Source organism: Phocoena sinus, chromosome 14, assembly GCF_008692025.1.
Source record: "Phocoena sinus isolate mPhoSin1 chromosome 14, mPhoSin1.pri, whole genome shotgun sequence".
NCBI lineage: Eukaryota > Metazoa > Chordata > Mammalia > Artiodactyla > Phocoenidae > Phocoena > Phocoena sinus.
Window position 1 is genome coordinate 79,374,835 of NC_045776.1, and position 21,943 is coordinate 79,396,777.

General features: G+C 48.0%; 1 protein-coding gene across 1 annotated transcript in view; it reads left to right on the forward strand.

The window, feature by feature from the left end:
- SRRM4 (serine/arginine repetitive matrix 4) overlaps nt 1-21,943 on the forward strand; it is a 161,460-nt gene that overhangs the window by 119,725 nt on the left and 19,792 nt on the right. Inside the window, exons 3-8 of the mRNA XM_032603401.1 lie at nt 3,369-3,455; nt 6,129-6,200; nt 8,953-8,979; nt 10,752-10,802; nt 14,098-14,196; nt 17,054-17,210. Coding sequence (XP_032459292.1) covers nt 3,369-3,455; nt 6,129-6,200; nt 8,953-8,979; nt 10,752-10,802; nt 14,098-14,196; nt 17,054-17,210 — 493 coding nt within the window. The remainder of the gene's footprint in view (nt 1-3,368; nt 3,456-6,128; nt 6,201-8,952; nt 8,980-10,751; nt 10,803-14,097; nt 14,197-17,053; nt 17,211-21,943) is intronic.

The following is a 21,943-nucleotide window of genomic DNA, read 5'->3' on the forward strand; positions in this document are numbered from 1 at the left end:
GACATTAAAAGGATCATACACCATGATCAAGTGGGGTTTATCCCAGGAATGCAAGGATTCTTCAATATACGCAGATCAGTCAGTGTGATACACCATATAACAAATTGAAGGATGAAAACCATATGATCATCTCAATAGATGCAGAAAAATCTTTTGACAAAATTCAACACCCACTTATGATAAAACCCTCCAGAAAGTAGGCATAGAGGGAACTTACCTCAGTAAAATAAAGGCCATATATGACAAACCCACAGCCAACATCGTTCCCAGTGGTGAAAAACTGAAACCATTTCCTCTAAGGTCAGGAGAAAGACAAGGTTGTCCACTCTCACCACTATTATTCAACATAGTTTTGGAAGTTTTAGCCACAGCAATCAGAGTAGAAAAAGAAATAAAAGAAATCCAAATCGGAAAAGAAGAAGTAAAGCTGTCACTGTTTGCAGATGACATGATGCTATACGTAGAGAATCCTAAAGATGCCATCAGAAAACTGCTAGAGCTAATCAATGAATTTGGTAGAGTAGCAGGATACAAAATTAATGCACAGAAATCTCTTGCATTCTTATACACTAATGATGGAAAATCTGAAAGAGAAATTAAGGAAACACTCCCATTTACCATTGCAACAAAAAGAGTAAAATACCTAGGAATAAACCTACCTGAGGAGACAAAAGACCTACCTGTATGCAGAAAACTATAAGACACTGATGAAAGAAATTAAAGATGATACAAACAGATGGAGAGATATACCATGTTCTTGGATTGGAAGAATCAACATTGTGAAAATGACTCTACTACCCAAAGCAATCTACAGATTCAGTGCAATCCCTATCAAACTACCAATGGCATTTTTCACAGAACTAGAACAAAAAATTTCACAATTTGTATGGAAACACAAAAGACCCTAAATAGCCAAAGCAATCTTGAGAAAGAAAAACAGAGCTGGAGCAATCAGGCTCCCGGACTTCAGACTATACTACAAAGCTACAGTCATCAAGACAGTATGGTACTGGCACAAAAACAGAAATATAGATCAATGGAATAGGATGGAAAGCCCAGAGATAAACCCATGCACATATGGTCCCCTTATTTTTGATAAAGGAGGCAAGAATATACAGTGGAGGAAAGACAGCCTCTTCAATAAGTGGTGCTGGGAAAACTGGACAGGTACATGTAAAAATATGAAATTAGAACACTCCCTAACACCATACACAAAATAAACTCAAAATGGATTTGAGATCTAAATGTGAGACCAGACACTATAAAACTCTTAGAGGAAAACATAGGAAGAACACTCTATGACATAAATCACAGCAAGATCTTTTTTGATCCACCTCCTAGGGTAATGGAAATAAAAACAAAAATAAACAAATGGGACCTAATGAATCTTTAAAGCTTTTGCACAGCAAAGGAAACCATAAACAAGATGAAAAGACAACCCTCAGAATGGGAGAAAATATTTGCAAACGACTCAACAGACAAAGGATTAATCTCCAAAATATATAAACAGCTCATGCAGCTCAATATTGATAAAACAAACAACCCAATCAAAAAATGGGCAGAAGACCTAAACAGACATTTCTCCAAAGAAGACATACAAATGGTCAAGAAGCACATGAAAAGCTGCTCAACATCACTAATCATTAGAGAAATGCAAATCAAAACTACAATGAGGTATCACCTCATACCTGTCAGAATGGGCATCATCAGAAAATCTACAAACAACAAATGCTGGAGAGGGTGTGGAGAAAAGGGAACCCTCTTGCACTGTTGGTGGGAATATAGATTGATACAGCCACTATGGAGAACAGTATAGAGGTTCCTTTAAAAACTAAAAATAGAACTACCGTATGACCCAGCAATCCCACTACTGGGCATATACCCTGAGAAAACCATAATTCAAAAAGAGTCATGTACCACAATGTTCACTGCAGCTCTATTTACAATAGCCAGGACAAGGAAGCAACCTAAGTGTCCATCGACAGATGAATGGATAAAGAAGATGTGGCACATGTGTACAATGGAATATTACTCAGCCATAAAAAGAAACGAAATTGAGTTATTTGTAGTGAGGTGGATGGACTTAGAGTCTGTCATACAGAGTGAAGTAAGTCAAAAAGAGAAAGACAAATACCATATGTTAACACATATATATAGAATCTAAAAAAAAAAAAACATGGTTCTGAAGAACCTAGGGGCAGGACAGGACTAATGTTGCAGACGTAGAGAATGGACTTGAGGACACGGGGAGGGGGAAGGGTGGGCTAGGACGAAGTGAGAGAGTGGCATGGACATATATACACTACCAAATGTAAAATAGATAGCTGGTGGGAAGCAGCCGCATTGCACAGGGAGATCAGCTTGGTGCTTTGTGACCACCTAGAGGGGTGGGATAGGGAAGGTGGGAGGGAGACGCAAGAGGGAGGAGATATGGGGCTATATGTATACGTATAGCTGATTCAGTTTGTTGTAGAGCAGAAACTAACACACTATTGTAAAACAATTATACTACAATAAAGATGTTAAAAAAAATCGTAACACCCTTCAAGTGCTTTTGTGAGCATCAAAGTATATAAAACATTTGGTGCATAGTAAGTGAATCAACGGTAGCTGTGTTGTTACTAATAATGACAGTAACATTTTATTAATAATCTGTTTTCCCAAAGAGGTTCGGCTGGGTTGGCATGTTTCAATTCCCAAGCAGTTTTTCATCCAAAACCATATCTTTTAGCCATGGGATAGTGCTTTAAAAAAAATCCCTGGAGCCTGCCCCAATTATAAAAGGAGATAACTTGACTTCATTTAACTGCAGCCTGAGCCTTTGAATTTAATTGAACAGCAAATAATTATTCCTGAAGAGTGGAGATTTTTGAGGTTCCGTGAAGCCATATAAGAAATGGATCTTGTTACATTAGACCTTGGCAAATATAGTTTTAATAATCGGCTGCTACTTAACCTACCTTCTGCCTCCTATTTAATTTCCAGCAGGAACTACAGACACGTTGTATTGTGGAGAGAGGGTGCTGAATTGCCGATTAATTATTTAAAAACTGATTTATTTACCAAGGTGAGCCATTTGCAAATTCAATAATAAATCTATTAAGAGCAGTTAACCTCTGTAACTCTGGTTTAACTAATCAATTGATGTTTGGGTAACGTACAGCATCTGTCTCATTAGGTCAGCATTAACTCCTTATTTGAGGCATTTAATCTGAAGTGTAACCAAATCAGCCATGAGGTGGTAATTAAGTATTCACTATGGGTCCTTCACCCTCCAAGGAACTGGATGCTTTCCCAGCTGCAACAGCCCTGATTGGGGGTTTGGGGAACCCTGTGTCCACTAATACCCAGTTCTGTTTTCCCCTCAGTGCCTCCCAAGGCAAAGACTTGACGCCACCCCCTTCCTCCAGGGGGAAGAAGAAAAAGAAGAAAGCTACCCGGAAGAAGAGAAGGAGGTGAGGGCCCCAAGGGACATGGAACACTGAAGATGGGAGAATGGACAAAAGAGGGGTAATAAGGGCTTTGGAGTCAGACAGTGACTCCCCTGGGATTCAGATCCCCTCTATGCCTCTTAACTAGCTGTGTGACCTTAGGCAAGTCACTTCACCTTTCTGAGCCTGTTTCCACTTCTATAAAATGGTAGAAATACCTGCCTCTTGGGGTTTTATGAGAATTAGGTGAGAAAGTGGATGTGGAAGCAGCTGTCTCAGTGTCTGGCACATAGTAAATGACTAGTCTGAAGCATAGTTATGACCATGAATATTTACTTATTTATTTATTTTTGGAGACCTCACGTATGTGAGCGGCTGTACCAAGCACTGTGATCTCCATGATCTCTTTTACGCTTGACCACGATCTAGCAGGCAGGCATTATTATCCCCATTTTATTTATTTATTTTTTGCGGTACGCGGGCCTCTCAGTGCTATGGCCTCTCCCGTCGCGGAGCACAGGCTCCGGACGCGCAGGCTCAGCGGCCATGGCTCATGGGCCCAGCCGCTCCGTGGCATGTGGGATCTTCCCGGACCGGGGCACAAACCCGTGTCCCCTGCATCGGCAGGCAGACTCTCAACCACTGCGCCACCGGGGAAGCCCCCCATTTTATTTTTATTGAAAAAAATTTTCCCAGTTTTATTGAGATATAATTGACCTATAACATCGTATTAGTCCAAGGTTACAGCATCATGATTTGACATATGTTTATATTGCTAAATGATTACCACAGTAACTGTGGTTAACCTATCCATCACCTCATGTAGTTACAATGGTTTTTCTTGTGACGAGATCTTTTAAGATCTAGTCTCTTAGCAGTACAGTATTGTCAACTCTAGTCACCGTGACTCATTTCTCTTATAGCTGTTATCCCCATTTTAGAGATGAGAAAATAAGTCTCAGAGAGGAGGTGACAGAACCTACAGACACTTGATTCCAGGCTCCTCAGTTGCTTCCACCACACGCAAATGCCAAGGATAATGGACTTTATATTTTGGGCCAGCTATTGACTCTTTTGTACCCTGTGAGGTTTTTCTATGTACAGTACCTTTTAATTTTTTTGTATTTAAAAATATTGTCAGAGTTTCTTCTAGGCTGTCAATCCGTAGACTAAAAGCAGGTTCAGTGTTCCACACCCCAAGGGGTGGTCAAAGAGATGTTCCTTAGAGGGGCAAGTTAAAAATCCCAGCAAACCTTGGAGGCAGTATTTGAAGAAGCCTGCAGGGGGCAGCAGAGAGCAGAGTCTGAATGACTCAGGCCCTAACTCGAGGTTTTCTGGGGCCCTGTTCCCTCCACACCCCTTTCACCTAGTTCTAAGGGGCTAGGCCCAAAGAGGACCCAGAGGGGACTGTGAATGAAGACCGTGAGTTCCAGCCATTCTAGGGCGAGGGGTGGAATTGGGGTAAGTGGCCTGAGCTTCCTGATTTTAGGTATGGACAGGAGAACACATCAAAGAAGGAAACCAGAGGGATCAGGCTCCCATCGTTCATTCATTCATTCATTCAGTATGTTCAGTGAGCACTCTTTGGGGACAAGCGCTATGATTCCCTAAGTCCGATTGTTTCTCAACCCTTCATAACCCCTGCAGACACGTTTTATTTGACCTGCAAAGTGTTTTTTGTCTTTTTAATTGGTGGCCATATTTTAAAACCAGGAGCTGTCATATGAAAATATGTTTTTCTGGCAACTTCTATTCAAAAGGAAGGAGCTCTAGAAGCCCAGGCCTACATTCCTACCTTGGACCTTCAGCTGATCTGAGAAGTAGCCATACCCCTGGGTCAGGTGCTCTCTGGTTCACCACAGGCCTCACCACTCCCTACTGTCTCCCCTGCTCCCCCCTGCCCCCCGCAACCTGCTGCATCCATTTAAGCTATCTGAGAGGCAGGCCTGTGTTGGCATTGAGTTTGCAGCTCCTGATACACTTCAACGTTGGTATTTTATCAGTGGGAGAACAGGAGACTTGGAGTGAGCAGTGACATGCCTGAGGTGACTTATAAATTAATGGTAGAGTCAGAATTGGAACTCGGGTTACCCGAACATCAGCCTTGAGTCATAACCATGATCCTAGGGCGTCTCTGTTTCTCGGGTTACCCCTTCATGGCACCACCGTGCTGAGTGCATCCTGGCAAGATCTCCTGCAGGGGTTTGGTCTCACCAGGGAGACACAGGGTGGAGCAGAGGAGAGACCTTTAAAGTATGTGCAGTTTTGGAAGAGAGCAGCAGACAAAAATAAATACTTATGGCCTGACCAGGAGGGCAGCTATGGGTGCTATAGTGATTGAGAGCAAAGCCCCTGGGATCAGTGAGTCTTCAATTTGAATCTCAGCTCACCCACCTTCTTAGCTGTGTGTCTTTGGGTAAGTCACTTTACCTCTCTGAACCCCGCTTTCTTTGTCTGAAAAGGGAGGGTAGCAATTATACCTACCTAAGAAGTGTGTGGAAGGATTAACTGAGATAATACCAGTAGTAAAACACATGATAACATTTGAAACAAATGCAAACTAACTCTACAAATTATCATCCTTGATGTGTGTTACTGAAAGACCTGAGGCATGTCTGGGGGCTGGAGAAGAGTCTCTGTGAAACCAACCGTGGCCCTCAAAGCCTCCCTCTGAAGTGTGTCTCCCCTCCCCGGCAGGTCCCCATCATATAGCCCATCGCCTGTCAAGAAAAAGAAGAAGAAAAGTTCCAAGAAACATAAGAGACACAGGTACTGTCCTTCCTCCTCTGCAAATAAACGGGGATGTTCCCACTGGGGTGAGGGTGGAGGTGACAGTGGATGGCACTGAAAGGTCATTTGGAAGCCTATCATTTCATTTATAAAAAATACTCATCTATGTGTTGTCGTGTATTTGTATCTCGTCTAACTTGGGACTCTGGTTGCAAGGACCAGAGGCCCACTAATGCTAACTCAGGCCAGAGGGGGATTTGTTCTAAGGAGACAGGAATGTCTCAGGGACCAGCCAGGCCTCAGTGAGGGACTAGAACCGATGAATGGAAAGCTGACACAACCCAAGCCGAACCCCCTAGTGCACACAGGGGGATGTGGACCCTGCACCCTGTTCCTGTCTCTTCATGTTGCAGACCCAGCCACAGGAAGATCCAGTATCTCTCGGTCTTGTTCCTTATTCCAAATTCCCAAGGAGAGACCTTTCTGGTTGGTCCAACTATGTCCTAGAGAATGGGATCCTGTGAAACATGGCTTCTGGATCATACACCCTTGTGGACAGTGGTTAAGGGGCATTAGGAACTGGACACACAGTCCCAAAGGAGCTCACTATACACATGTGCATGTACACACACACACACGTATGCTTATGGGGAAAAATAAAAGACAGGAAGGCTATATGCCAGAGGTCTCAAATCTGTGATTAATGGACCGAGCCAACATTTTATAATCGAAAGATTTCACAATACAAAAATCAAAGGTTTCCTGCTCCTCTGTAAAATCAGAAGCTCTCTCTTCATTGGACCAGTTTTCCCACAGGCAGCCATCAGCTGGAGCTGATGAGTTGCTATGCGTTTAGACAGAGCGGAGGTGCCGCATTGTCCCCACCTAACCTGCTCCCCTCCATCTACACACATTTACAAGGCTTGTGTGGCCCCCTGGGCTCCGAGAGTTTGAAGCTGTCTTGGTAAGTTAAGGTATTTGCTGTGGTTGGCTGTGGATGACAGGGAAAGAGTGGTTTATATTTTATTTTTGCTTATCTGTATCTTCCAATTTTCCTACACGGGTGGTGGATTATTTGTGCAATTAAACCATCACAGCAGAACAAAAGGTAAGAGGTCATGTGGGTTCCCCTCCCCGCCGCATCTCACCCTCTCGTTCAAAGTAGCCCCCGCGTGGCTTTTCCCAACCCAGGGGTGTGGTTGCCTTTCAGCCCTTGTTGCCAGAAAGGTCTCAACTCAGTTTCGTCTCACCTATTATGTCTACCACCTGCCCAAACACGCCAACTGATGCTCTCTGAGTTTGTGCTCAAGACAAGGTGTGGGCGCAAACCAATTGTAAAATGTTGCTAATTTGGTGTTCGAAACCTCCCCAACACAGAGTCCTTGGTCGAGGCAGGGCCTGCCTGTGACCACAGACTGCCGTCACCTTACTATGCTGAGCAGTTTGTCCCAGTTTAGGGGTTGGGTGCGAAGCAGGAGCATTTTTCTCTATGAATCTTGGGAGCCAGGTGGCTTCTTACTCAAGGGCTTCTTCTCATGGGAAAGAGACTAGGCCAGAGGGTTAGAAACAGGCTCTCTTTCTGGGGGCTACAGGGGTTGTTGGAGGTTTAGAGCGAAGAAGGACCATAACATGGGGAATTAGGAGGGGGAAATACAGATGCCAGTTCTTCCCAAACCCTCATCTACTGAGCATCACTCTACTTCTAGTCCATTTTCTCCAAGTTCCTGAAATGTTTGCTTAGTGATGGTTGACTTTTTGGAGCTGGGATGTAGGGGTAGAGGACGCATTGAGCTTTTTTTTCTCCCTTTCAATTAACTAAGCCTTCAGGGTTAAAAAATATATATATATATACACCATTTTTCACATGTATTTATTGAATACCCATTGTGTGTCACGAATTAGGATTCACGGGCCTGAGAACAGAACAGTGACTAGAGCCCAGTCCCTGCCCTCAAGTTGCTCACGTTCTAGTGGGGAAAATGGTAGTCATATTACGCAGAAGTCTGTACCGTAGTGAGGCTAAGCTCAGAAGCTCACCCAGGGTTTGTGGGAACAGAGAGGAGGCACCAAACCAGCCTGAGTGGATTGGAAAATGCTACAAGGAGAAGGTGACATCTGTGTGGGGCTCTGAAGAATGAATCGGGGTTACGTAGGTGAAGCTGTGTGGCCCTTGGCAACTTAACTAACTTCTCTGAGCTTCACTGTCTTTGTTAAATGGTTGTTAATAGTACTTCACAGGTTTGGGGAAGAGATTGAATGAGATTGTATGGAGACATGCTTAGCACGGAGCCTGGCCACCAGTAAAGAGTTCCACATGTGGAAGTCGGTTGTCCCATGAAGATGAAAATAATGATGATGATGATGAAGAAGAATCCACAACTAGGGAGAGAAAAGACCAACGTGAGACTTGGGGGAAGGGACGAGGCAGAGGGACTCTCTTCTGGCCCCTCATGCAACCTTTTCCAGGACAGGCTTACTGACAAATTTGGGTGAGGATTGAAACACCGATAGGTTTTGACCTGGAAATTCAAAATGCAAACCAATGTTTCCCATATGATCTTCAAATCTAAAACAGGAGGATTTGCTAGGTGTCCCGGTCCCCTTGTAGCCTGATCACAAATGCACTGATACATCCATCCCAGGAAAAGAAACTTCAGACTCACTTTTATTTTCTTCCCTCCCTCCCTCTGTTCCTTTCTTCCCTCTTCCTTCCTCTCTTTCACTCCCTCCCCATCTCTCTCCTTTCCTTCCTCCCTCTGTCTCTTCCTCTTTTTTTTTTGCCCTCAATCAGGTCATTCTCCAAGAAGAGAAGGCACAGGTAAGCATCTTGTTGCCTCTCGCTACCTGCTTAGCTTTCTGCTTTCCTAACCAGGTTTAGGCAGCATCTAGGGTCAAGCTCTCTGCCTCTACCTCTGCGTTCACGCCCCCTTCATCTTCCTGGGCCTCAGTTTCCTCTGAAATGAAGGCCATGATCTGGTTTCCCTGAAAGTTCCAAGCCAGACTTTCGGTTTCCCCCAGGCCAGGTGGCAGCTGCCAGAGCAGCTCCTACCGATTCCTCTCCCTAGCAGGTCTCGCCACCCTTGCCAGGGTCTGTTTGTTTGACCGCTGGTTGAAATCTTGGGTTGGGGCATGTAGAGAAGCATCAGCCCCAGACACGCCAGCCACCAAAGCCTTCCCAGATCCTAGCCAAGGGACAGAGGCCGAGTGCTAGAAGCACAGGGTGAGCACACATAACGCTGTCACCTATGGGGTACTCGCTATAAATCAGATCCTGTGCTAAGCCTTTTCCATGCGTGTGTGTATTTAATCTCCATTAATCCCCATCACAACGCTGTGTGGTGGATATCCTTATTATTTCCATTTTACAGATGAAGAAGCTAAGACTCAGGAGGTGTGGCAGGCATGTCCACAGACACACGGTCAGAAGGTGGCAGGGCCAAAACTCAAACCCAAATCTGTCAGATAGAGGGTCAGGGCACCCTTGCGTGGCTTCCAGAATAACAATAGCACAATTCCAGCAGCTGGCAGAGTGCAAAGGCCTTTCATTCATTCGGTGAACAAGTAGACACTGATAACCAATGTCGTCCGTCCGCTCAGCCCAACAGCTTGAGCAATGGCCGCATTTTAAGGGCAAGGAAACTGGGTCTTCAAGAGGACAGGTAACCTGCCTGATGTCACACAGCGACTCAGTAGCAGAGCCAGGATGTGAATTTGGATCGTTCAGTGAGGTCCTGGGCTCTCCACCTCCCAGGCTGAGTCCCAGACATGTGTCAAGGTGCGACTTCAGTTGGGTGAAATCGAATTTTCTCGTTCCCAGGACTTAGGTCAGTGACACATTCCTGGTGCCCCTCTGACGCCGGTCTGGCTTGAACTACCAAATAGTGTTCGCCGTCTGGGGCCTCTGATGATGCTGGGACCCTGAGTCGTAATTGTCCACTCTGCCCACACCCCAGTACTGTGACTTTAAAAGAAAACAGATGCTCGAATATTCGCGAGCGGAACGTTTCAGAATCTGCCGAACTTCATGAGGCTTTAGAGCAGCTCCCTGGATATCCCATTCTTTTCTCTTAGAAATTGATTGGACAGCAGTCAAGAGGACGGGCCCTGGGGACCCATGGTCTGGGGCCACTTTCCAGCTCACCTGTGTGATCCTGGTCAAGTTTCTTAGCCCGTCTAAGGCTCAGTTTCTATTTCTGGAAAATGAGTGCTTATTAAATGTGCCACTGCCCATAGGTCGTAGGGAGAATGAAATGAGATTATTGCCAAGAGGTATTAGCACAGCGCTTACCTGATAAGAAAGCCTCAAAGCATGGCAGATATGATGACCTTTGCTACTGCGGTTATTGTGAAGCTACCAGAGCTGATCTTAGCATCCTCCGTCCCCCATCCCCAGTCTGTACGTGTGGGCTGGTGTGTCTAGCTGAACCCACTGGGTGAAAACGTTGGCAGCAACTGCTCTGATCTTAGAAACGATCGGCGTCCATTCCCAAACTGCCTGAATCTAGTGACCACCGTGTGTTAAGCATCTTGACTACTTTATCTTTCGCTAGAATTTTGCATCTTTTGGTTAACTGGCCATTTCCCATTCAGCTCCTCCAGCCCAAAAAACAAAAGAAGGGAAGAGAAGAGGCACAAAAAACAGTAAGTAGATTCCACCTGCAACGTACTGTCCAGCTTGGGGAGGTGGGGGACTGACCTGTGAACAGCCAGAGGGTTAGAATTGCCAAAGAAGTGGGGACCGGGAGAGGAGGGTGGGCGAACAAGAGGGGAGAAGGAAGGGGAAGCAGAACTGTGTAGACTTGCAGTCGTGGGTTTGTCGTGCATGGGTACATAAGGTTGTGTATGTGATGTGTGTGTGTGCATGCATGTCTGTGTCTGCATGAAAGTGAACGGTGTGCATGTGTGTGAATTCTGTGTGCCTGTGTGCGTTGTGTAACGTTTGTACGTGGTGCGTATACGTGTAGCGCGCACTGTGTAAATACTACCTGTACATTCTTCCATCGTGCGAACATTTGTGTGCAACGCAGGTGCATAGTGTGTGTGTGGGGGGGGGTATATATCTGTGTTCACACGAATGCGTATGTGTGCCCGTGCTTATGTGAGCATGAATAGCATGCATGTAGTGCCCTGTCTGCTACTGTGTGCTAGTTCGGTGCCCTCGGCGTGTGCACCACTTAATCTGTGTGCATTACTCATAGGGAAGGGGCGGGATGGGGTTTACCTGTGCGCTGTGTGTGTACAGGTGGGTAAGGGGACGTGATCACATGCGTGCACACACGTGTGTGTGCATGTGAGTCCCAGCCCCAGCCTCTGGGCTTAGAGCATGGAGATATCAGGGGAGCTCCTTCCCCCGGCCTTGGGTCCTAGCTGGTTCACGGTTTATAGCTGGTAGTAGAAATTCAAACCAGCCAGCGCTGCCTGAAGAGTTCAGTTCCCAGCCAAATTAAAAGTAGATTTGGTTACAACCCATCTACTTTATACCCTTGCAGATGTTAGTGAGTGTGTTTTCCAATCAACTAACATTTTATCTCCCACCAAGAAGCTTCTAAAGCGAGAATCAGAGGCAGTGGGATGAGAGTCAGTGGGCTGCTGGGGAGGGAAAAGAGGAAGCAGGGCTTGGCGCTCAGCTTTGCCGGCCTGAAGCGCCTCACCCAAGGCCAGTGCGAAAGAAGGCATTTCAGACACCACCACGGGGGCCTGGGGAACGCTCCAGAAGGAAGCAATAGAGCTGTGAGTTAGCTCAGGGAAGAACTTCCCGATCATCAAGCTTGTTCAGTTCACGTCAAGAGGCAATCATTGGTCACGCTTTCTTATCACGCTAAGCACAGACAGAGCCTGTTCTCAGAGGCTTCAGCATGGCTTGTCTGTGGAGCTGTGGTCTAGACAGTCACTGAGCTGGGGGCTGCGTGGGAAGATCACGACAGAGGCACGGACCGCCTGCCTGAGGGCAGCAAGGTGGCCACCCTGCCCAGCGCCAAGAGATGGACGAGTCTCAGAAATCACTAGTGGGACATAAAAGAAGGTTGTGAAAGCCAAAAAACGAAAGTCAGGAGACGGAGAAGCAAGAAACGCGAGGCACCCCTGAGATCAGGTGGTGGTTCTTGCCGAGGTCCGTGGTTAGTTAAGGCGGCTTGTAAACAGGGCACCACTGGTGTAACTTACTTCCTCTCATTCAGCATCCCTTAGAGAGGCCCTAACAGGTGTCAGGCCCTGTGCGGGGGCCCGAGGACAGAGATTAGACAGATGTGCCTCCCGGCCTCGAGGAGCTCGCAGCAGGATACCGGGGACAGATGTGGGACAGGTCACAGCACAGCAGTGGCAGATGGAAGCCCTGGGTGAGGTGGGAGCCCGGGTGCAGGAAAGAGGGCGTGGTGGTGAGGGGAGGCTTCCTGAGGGAGGGGCAGCTTAGGCTGGGGCAAAGGATGGAGGTAACCACTCTAGGCTGCAGGTTAGGCAAGTGGTTTAATCTCTCTGTGCCTTGGTTTCTGCATCTGTAAAATAGGAGTAATAAGAGAATCCACTTTGTAGGTTGTTTTGAGGAGTAGATGAGTCCATTTAAGGAAAATGCTTAGAACCCAGTGCCTGGCAGGCAGTATGTGTTAGAGACGGGTTACCTACCATCACCGTCACCATCACCACCATCCCCATCACCACCATCCCCATCACCACAATCCCCATCACCACCATCCCCATCACCATCATCACCATCACCACCATCCCCATCACCACCATCACCACCATCACCATCATCACCATCCCCATCATCACCATCCCCATCACCACCATCCCCATCACCACCATCCCCATCACCACCATCAGGGCATCGTAAAATGTGGGAAATGTGTGAGCCAGAATACAAGCACCTCGGGGTTGCTTGAGCCTTTCAAACCAGGGCTCTGGATGCCAGGCAAGGAGGCTGGAGAGCTAGGCAGAGGCTGGCTCCTGAAGGTGCTTGGGGTTCAAGGTCAGAGCTTGGACTTGACATAAGGACAATGGGAGGGCTTTAAACAGGGAAGGGATATGGTCTGATGATCACATTACCAGAATCCCTGAGTCTTTTGTTGGGATAACCAAGGTACCTCACAATAGAATCATCTCTAACTCCCACTGGCTTCCTGACTTGGCCCAAACTATTTGACAGTCCTTGTATATCCTCAGTGACCACTGCCACTGCTACTGCTACTTCTGAGTCATCATTATTATTTAGAGAAAGCTGAAGTAACCTGTTATAGCACCAGTTTTAGTGGCAGCGGTAACAGTTATTGGTAGTGTAATTTTTGTTGTCGATGATGTATGTAACTCCCTCTGAGAGTGGGCTTTTGACTCCATGCTAAGAATCCAGACTTACCTTTCCAGGGCTGAGGTTACAGATTGGCAGCCCAAAGGCCTAATGGATTCTGCAAATGTGTTTTGTTAGCCCCAAACTGTGTCTTTTTTTTAAAAAAAAAAAAAAGAGCTTCCATTTAAAATAGGAATAATTTACATAAAAAGCTCAACTTCTATATTCACTTGAAAAATTAGAAGATACAGCACCACGGCACTATTCTGGAGACAAAACACTTTCTTTAGCCCATACCCTTCAGTTGGTTGGTATTTTCTGAGTGCCTGATACACACATTATGGTATCTGACTGGTTCGTGAAACCGTGTGAAATCGAGACTCCTGCTTCAGGCGAGGGAGAGGTGACGATTCTGCTCCCAGCAGAGCCCTGGGGGGCAGGCCGTCTCCCCCAGACGACCCCTTTCTGCTCTCTTGTGTTAGGGATGGCTGGTTACACAGGCGGGAGGCGGGGGTGATGCAAGGGGCCGGTCGGGGGAGATGCATGGCCTTGGGAGGGACAGTGACTCGGGCGCAAGAGAAAGATGTGTGTAACAAGGTCAGAAATTCTCCGTCTCTCTCTCTGATTTGTTTCTTCTCACCCTCCACCCGCCCCAAGATCGCGAAGCCGGCCCCGAAAGTCTCACCGCCACCGTCATCACCACTGCCCCTCGCGGTCTCAGAGTTCGGAGTCCCGCTCCTCAAGCTGTGACAGCAGGTAACCCCCTCCCTGAGGCACCTCCTCACCCCGGCATCTGCCCAGAGCCCGTCTGAGACGCGGTCACTGTCAGCTCTGCCTCCCACTGTCACTGTTGGGGAGGCCGCTTTCCCAGCAGAGGGGCGCCCCCGCCTTGCACTCAGGCTGTCTGCACTTCCCGGTAGAGAAGGGGCTGCAGACAGACGGACCGCTGCCCCCACCTACAGGACTCGATAACACCGTGCTTCCGTGTCCAGCTGCTGAGCACTCTTCCTGATCCCCTGTGTGATCCCCTCTCCAGCCCTACGAAGGAGGCACTATTGTCATCCCCATTTTAGAGATGAGGAAACTGAGGCACAGAGAGGTTAAGGAACTTGCCAGGCACTTAGCTACTAAGTGACAGAGCTTAGGACTGAACTGGGGCATCTGGCTCTGCACTTGACTGTCTCTCACTAAGGGTTGTTCTAAGCACAGAGAAGCTAAGTGACCTATGAAAGGCCACACAGCACAAGGTACCTAGCTCTGAGGCCCTTCCGAGTCTGGTTTCTCCTAACCTGGAACCTCTTTTTGCTGACACATTGGCTGCCCTGGCCTGAGAAGAGGAAGAGGTTCTTGTGGGTGAGGGGAGGGAGTGGGGCTTCGCTGAGGCTGGCGTTTGACATTGTTGAGACCAGTGGGAACATCAAGGGCCCCCTGATGGTACCAGGCCAGCTTCCAGATGTCAGAGGCTCCTTTATTCTTTCTTAAGTGCTTCTCACACTTGGCTACGTGGGCACATCACTTGGGAAGGTTTAAAAATCTCACTGTCCCGGTCCCACTGCATCCCAGTGAAGTCAGAACGTCTAGAGGAAAGAGGAGGAGAAATATGTACCTAAATTCTACCCCGGGCCAGGCGCTGTGCTGCAGCTGCAAATACGTTCTCTCTCTTAATCACCCCAGTCACACCGTGAGCTAGACCAGAGCTTCTCCACTTTGGCTGCACTGTGGTCACTTTGGAAGTTTTAAAAATACCAGTGCCTGGATCCCAGCTCCACACATTCTGATCGAATCCAGATGAGGTAGGTCCAGGGCAGCGAGATTTTTAAATCTCCCAGGTGATGTGAATGTGGAGCCAGGTGTAAAAGCGTTTGAAAGGAGAAAGCAGCCCCTGGCGTCGAGTACTGGAGCCTTGGTGTTCCCACTGGACAGCAGCAGCTTCAAAGGGCATCACCATCGCACAAGGCTGCTCTGTGAGCCTGAGTGGTCCAGACAACAACAAGACCCTTCTGTAATCAGGTCCGAGCCCAGACAAAACAGGAACTTTGTCCAGAACCCAAAAGTAACCCAGCATCTCTCCATCCTGGCAAACGTGAGTGACTGCCGCTCCTTTACCAGTTGTAGCCTTGACCTCAGACACCCAATCAGAGAGTTACCTCCGCTTTCTGACAGCACCCGGTCCAGGCCAAAGCCAGCTCTCTGCGTGCTCCCAGAGTCCCCGACCATGTGCTCATAATAGGTTCTCTCTAACACCCTCGGACAGAGACGTCCTCCACTCCCCCGTGACGCGCATTCCCTGCCACTGCAGGGAGCAGTAACGATGCTTGTTCAAGTACAGGGCGCCCCCAGTGGGCTTTATCTGGAGGGTGTTGATGCACTGAGCTCAACTGCATTACAGACATTTACAGCCGAGAAACCTGCGTGTTGGTGGGCAAAGGGGTCCGAGCAAGGTCACGGTGACTGGCAGAGCTGACACCAGGACCCAGGTCTGTGTGACTCAGCCTGAGGCCTGGGCTGGAGGGCGGTGCAGGGCCTGCTTGTTGACTCTCGGCGCGCTCCGCTCTACCTTCTCCAAAGCTTACCTCTTCGGGAGAGGGCTCACCTCGCAGCCCTGGCCCCAGCCCTCCTGCTGCTGTCACATCTCCCGCTGCTGTTGCCGCCCGAGCTCCCCAGTGCCTGTTGGGCTGAGAGGCACTACAGCACAGGTGGGAGCAACCTGAGAGCTGGCCCTCGGGCCACACACTCCGTAGAAAAGTGACCTGGAGGCCCCAGAGCAGAGAGGGACACTCCAGCGCAAGAACCAGAGGCATTGGTTCCCACGGGGACCCTCGTTCCACCACTTACAAGCTGTGTGACCTCAGGCAGGTCCCTAAACATCTCTGAGCTTCAGCTCTCTCATCTGAAAATAAAGTAATATCTGCCCTGTGTATGTCTTCAAGTTGTAGAGGGGCCTGTGAAAGCACCTGCAGAGGGGCTTACAGGTGCCGTGCAAATCCACAAGGTGTTATTTTCATCACTACTGTGACTCAGAGCTCACAGGTAATGCAGGGTCCAGACACACCCTTTCTGAGGAGTCAGAGATTCCTTTGGTTTCCACTGCAGACAGGCAGCCAGATCTAGATGTGACAGGCTTGCGGAGGCATCTTTGTTGGTTTTGTCAGATATTTTCTTTTTACGTTTTGGGTGACAGTCAATAAGATGCCTCTGTTTCACAGATGGTAAAGTCACGTACACAAAGACACACAAATATAAGCAGCTACATTTATAGACAAACACATGAAAACACAGATGGACACACCCAGACATGCACACAGTCACAGACACAGGCAAGCAGCTAGACAATCACACAGGCACACAACTACCTCAAGATAGGGACCCTTCCTGTCTTCACAGCTGCATCCCCGGCCCCCACAGCAGTGCCAGGTACATGAATAAACATTTGTCAAATGAACAAATGAGAGAATCAATGAATGGATGGGTGGGTGGGTGGGTGGATGCACACGTAATTCATACAGACACACCCAAACACGCTCTGTTGTCCTCAGATCCTATTGGTCCTTCAGTCACCTCTCTGCCATGCTCTCCATCAAAAGACCCTCAGCTTTCTCTCTCCTGCACCCAGGCACCGTGGCCAGTCCCCCGAGGAAGGGCGGAAGTCCCGCCGAAGGCATTCTCGCCGCTGCTCCAAGAGCTTCTGCAAGGCCAGCCCTGAGGCCCGGTCCAGCCCCGCGCCCAGCCAGCCCCTGCAGATGCTCAGCTTCCTGTCGGCCAGGGGTGTAGTAAGTATTCCGCACAGCCTGGAGGGGGTGGAGGCACAAGTTCAGGGCAGTGTATGACACATTTTAATTCAGTTTTGGGCAAATATCCGACTGGTTTCAGACCTCCTTATTGATTAACCAGATGGTCATTCACCAGCCTTTGGCAGCATTCGGCTTGGCGGCTTGGGAAGTGAGGGCTTGGGGGGACAGGAAAAACCCGAAGCCCCCGGCTCTTTGTCAGGGGAACTTGGAAAGTACATGTTGGCCTCCAGAGTGACATCTGCAGGAAAGCATGTATGAGACACCACAGGAGGTTTCTTTGGGGAGGAAGGAAAAGAGGGGGTCTTTGAGGCAGCAGAGGCACTGCAGCTTTGCGGTGACGTCTGCATCTTTGACAGCTAGGCTGCAGCACTGACGAGCAGCTGGGGTTTGATGTCACCTGTGTAAGCTCGGCCTTGAATGTATGCGAGAATTTTCCTCCAAGGAGCTGATAGCACTCGGCCTCTCGTGTCCACACAAGATCTCAGGGAGTTGAGGATGCAGCTGCCCTCACTAGTCCCTTCCACAGGTGGGACAGAAAAGCCGATGCTCAGAAGGGTTAAGGTCTGGAGTGAAGCCACTGAGTAAAGCAAGAGCGAATCCAGTCGAGGAACCCAGCCTTGAATGGGATCACGCAACAGTCCCTCAGGTCAAGAAGGAGGCCTGGAATACAACTTCAGACAGTTCGATGCCAGGAAGTTTGCTGAGCAAGGGATTTGGAGTTGGGTCTGAGCTCAACTTCCTAGCTGTGTGGCTTTGAGAAAGTCACTTAACCTCTTTGAAACTTAGTTTTCTCATTGGTAAATTTGAAATAATATCACTTCCATGTGGGATTGTTGGGGATATCCAATAACAGAAATCACGTGAAGGCCTTTTGTAGACTCTAAAGGGACAGACACACAAATAGGAGGAGATTCCACACAGACGTACCCTATGCTTACAGCTAACAGCTGGGAAGGGACCTGTCTCCTCTAGCTAGGCATAAATCTGAAAATTTCAGAGAGCTGCTCCCTTAGAAAGGATGAGGTGGAAGTAAGGAATAACTCAGGGGTTCTTGCTGAGAGGTCAAGGAAGAGAAGGTGATAAGCACTGGTTGGGTCTGGTTGACACAATAGTTATATCTCCAGTGCATTCTGGGAAACTCTTCTTTACCAGTAAAGGCACCATGTATCACCAAGGTCTACTTTTGCCCAAATCTTCTACCTAGCTGGAGTCATCCACAACTCACCTCAGGGCCTTCCTTTGTAGAGATACCTGTAGTTGCTCAGTATTTGCAGATGGTAGATGCTCACTTGCATTCTCCCCTCCACGAATGTCCTATGAAAGGTCTTTCCAGTAAAGCAGGGAGTCCGGAGGCCTGGGGGCAAGTCTTGGCTTGGCAGGACAAATCCTTTTACCCCTCCCAGCCTCAGCTTCCTCAACTGGAAAATGAGCATGGTTATCCCATTTGTGTCCCAAAGGAATTGTTGCAAAGGTAGAAATAAATTGAAAATACAAGCAATAAGAGGTGGAAGAATGGTTTTAAGTTGGTAAAATCCACCCCGTCTCCCTGGTCATGGTATTTATGGCAACCCGTTCGGTGGCCCTAACTGACCCTCATTAAAAAGTGCCATTGGGAGCAACTGGCTTGTGTTTTCTCACCTGGGATGGTTTCCTAACCAGTCAGGTGTGAGGTGTTGCAAAAAGCCGAATGTTGACTCCCCCCCTACCCCAAAATTGTGGTCCTCCCACACCAGTGAGTGAGGTACCAGATTGGCTGTTGGTTCTTAGGGCCCAGCTGCTATTAGAAGAGCAGAAAGCTCATCCGCACCTAGAAGGCAGAGGCCTTAAGAGCTCACCTAATCCAATACCCTGATTCCAAACAGAGAACCTGGACTCACAGGAGAAAAATGACTTCCACGGGCTATGGCAGGTCGGAGTTGTTAAAAACTTGGGACTATGTTTATGTGGTCAAATCCTGTCTGCGAGCTGGGGATAGTTGTTTAAACCTTTTTGAGCTGCACTTTCCTCATCTGTTAAAAAAAATTGCAGATAATAAACCTCTTCCTCAAAAGCCTTGTTTTGGGGACAGAAGCAGAGTAATTTTGTACATAGTCGAGCCCAGTGCTCGGCACAGGGACAGAGATCAGCAAATAGAAGCAGGTGTTGTGATGAAAACATTCCAGATGCTGGCTCTGTACTTCCCAGCCGTGGAATCTTGAGCAAGTTACACAAACTCTCTGTGCCTCAGTTTTCTCCAAATCTGCAAAATGAGGAAAATAATAAGACCTACCTCATAAGAGGAATGTTGGGAGCATGCAATGACTCAACGTAAGTAAGACTTTCAGACTGTAACAGGCACGTGGTAGGTGCTAGGTTGCTGGCGGTGGATAGAAGCAGCAGCAGGATTAACCATGGAAGTAGTAACGGTAGTAGCAACGACAGTAGTGGAGTAGTAATAGTAGAATGGTTCCAGGCCCAGGCTAGTCTGTGGATGAGTTGAGACCACAGCTAGAAGCCCTGCTTCCCCTGCTTTCAGTTTCCTCCCATCCTCAGTGGCAGCTGCAGCCCAAATGGCTAGCCCCACCCTGCTCGTGGCTGCCTGACTCCTGGGGCATCAGACGCCCCTCAAGTCTGGTCCTCTGGATGCTCTCCATGCTGGGCTCTTTCTCATCCTCTCTCCTGCACAGGCAGGGATGGAAGAGGATACCACATTGGACCAAAGATTTTCCAAGAGTCCTGGCCCCAAGATCTTTTTGAGCTCTCTGCTGAAGAGAACAGCACAGTCATTGTCATTGAGTCACCCATTCCACCACTTGTTCAAATCTACCAGTTATCTACTAAGCATCTATAAAGGGTCAGCTCTGATGTGGCTCTCAGGATCCAGTGAATAAGAAACAGCCTGTGCTTTCTTAAAAGGAAGACAGACAAGGTAAAAATTGTAAAAGACAATGCACAACAGTGAATGCTGAGATGGGACAGGAGGTAGGCAGGCAGGGAAGGGAATTGGGGTTAGGGTTAGGTTAGGGCAGAGGAGGTGACAACTGAGAAACTAGCCAGTGGAAGCAGGAAACAAAGGCTGGAATCAGGATGGAGAAAGAATTCCAGGGAAGGAGATGGGGTTCTGGGGGTTCTGGAGGTGAACAGGAGCCCAAGCGTGAGGGGTCTCCTATGCCATGGTTCCTGCCACACTCCATGGTGGGCATCGCATATGCAGAGCTCTTTAAAAATCAGGGGTGGGCACATTACATCAAGGGGACCTGTTTGCATACATGAATATGCAGAAGTGGGTTGTATCTTGTTAAAATCCTAGTTGGTGAGCTAAAGATAACCTGAAGCCCTCTTTCTTGGTCAGAGCCCAAATCCAAATGGAGGGTCCCAAGGAGTGAATCCTTCATGGCCTCATTTGTTCCTTATCTACACTCAGTCAACTCTGTTCAAGGTGTTAGGGAGACAGAGAGATGTATAAACAGGCTTCCTGAATTCCAGAGCTCACCATCTAGCGGTCAACAGAAGGCTGCAATGCAGCAGGATAAGCGTTGTCATTAGGGCTGACACTGAGTCGGTGAACGCTAGTACTCCCCCACTGTTCAAATATTCAAATACTTGCACACCAGTTGACAAACAGACCCTGTCGCCACCCATCCCCCAGTCAACAAAGCCATCCCTTCCCTCCTCTGGTACCTTCTGGACCTTCTCACAGTCCAGCAGATAAACGGTGATACCTGGCAGCCCTTCAGTGCCAAGGCCAGCTACCTGCAGATGGGGCAGTACCCACACTCAACCAGTTGTTGAATATTTTGAATATCACCCCTGGAGGTGACGGAAGCAAGTACAATATGTAGTAGGACCGCAGAGGAAGGACCAATGTCTAAGAGATCTTGGTGTCTGAGAGGACTTTACAAATAAAGGAACATGTGAGCTGGGCTTTGAAGGATGAGTAGGAGTTCACCCAATTGAGATGGCTACTGAGATAGCAAAATACCACTGTGTGCCAGGCACTGTCACATACTTTACACGGTTTTTTTTTTTCTCATTTGATTCACAAGACAGTTCTTTGAAGTAGATGCCATCATTATCACCATTTTTCAGATGGAAAAACTGAGGCTCAGAGAGGTGAAGTGACTTAGGTCAGTAACCCAATGAGTAGGAAGGGGAGCTGGTATGAATCATGGCTTGTATCTCAGAAGCTTACTGTGATAGCCAGAGGGCCTATTGGATGACAGAGAGGTTGGTGGCCCCAAGGTCTGGCCACGCCCTGTCCTCTAGCAGGGGCTCCTCTGTGAGGTCTATCCTAATTGGAGGGGGAATCTAAAGGGGGCTGATCAAGACTGAAATTAGACCCAGGAGAGGGCAGTCTTCTCCTTTCTCCTCCTTCTGCCTCTAGCAAGCCAACAGCTGCCACATAACCCTTGCCAACAAAAATCAGCACAGATACGGCAAAAAAAAAAGGCAAAACTTGGGCTCCGTAAAAGAGGACCTCATGAAACTTGTGAATAGTAGGAAGCAGGAGGTGACAGTGATGAAGACAGGAACTTTGAAGCAGATTCGGATACTCCAGAGTTCTTGATTTCATCTCCCTATGAGACTGGATAACAGCCATAACTCATGCTTCCTGAGCACCTACTATGTGCGAGGTGCTAGGCTGAGTTCTTTACATGTGTCATCTCATGCATTTCTCATGATAGCCTTTCAGGGGATCTTCCGCTAGTATCCTCATTTTACAATGAGGAAAC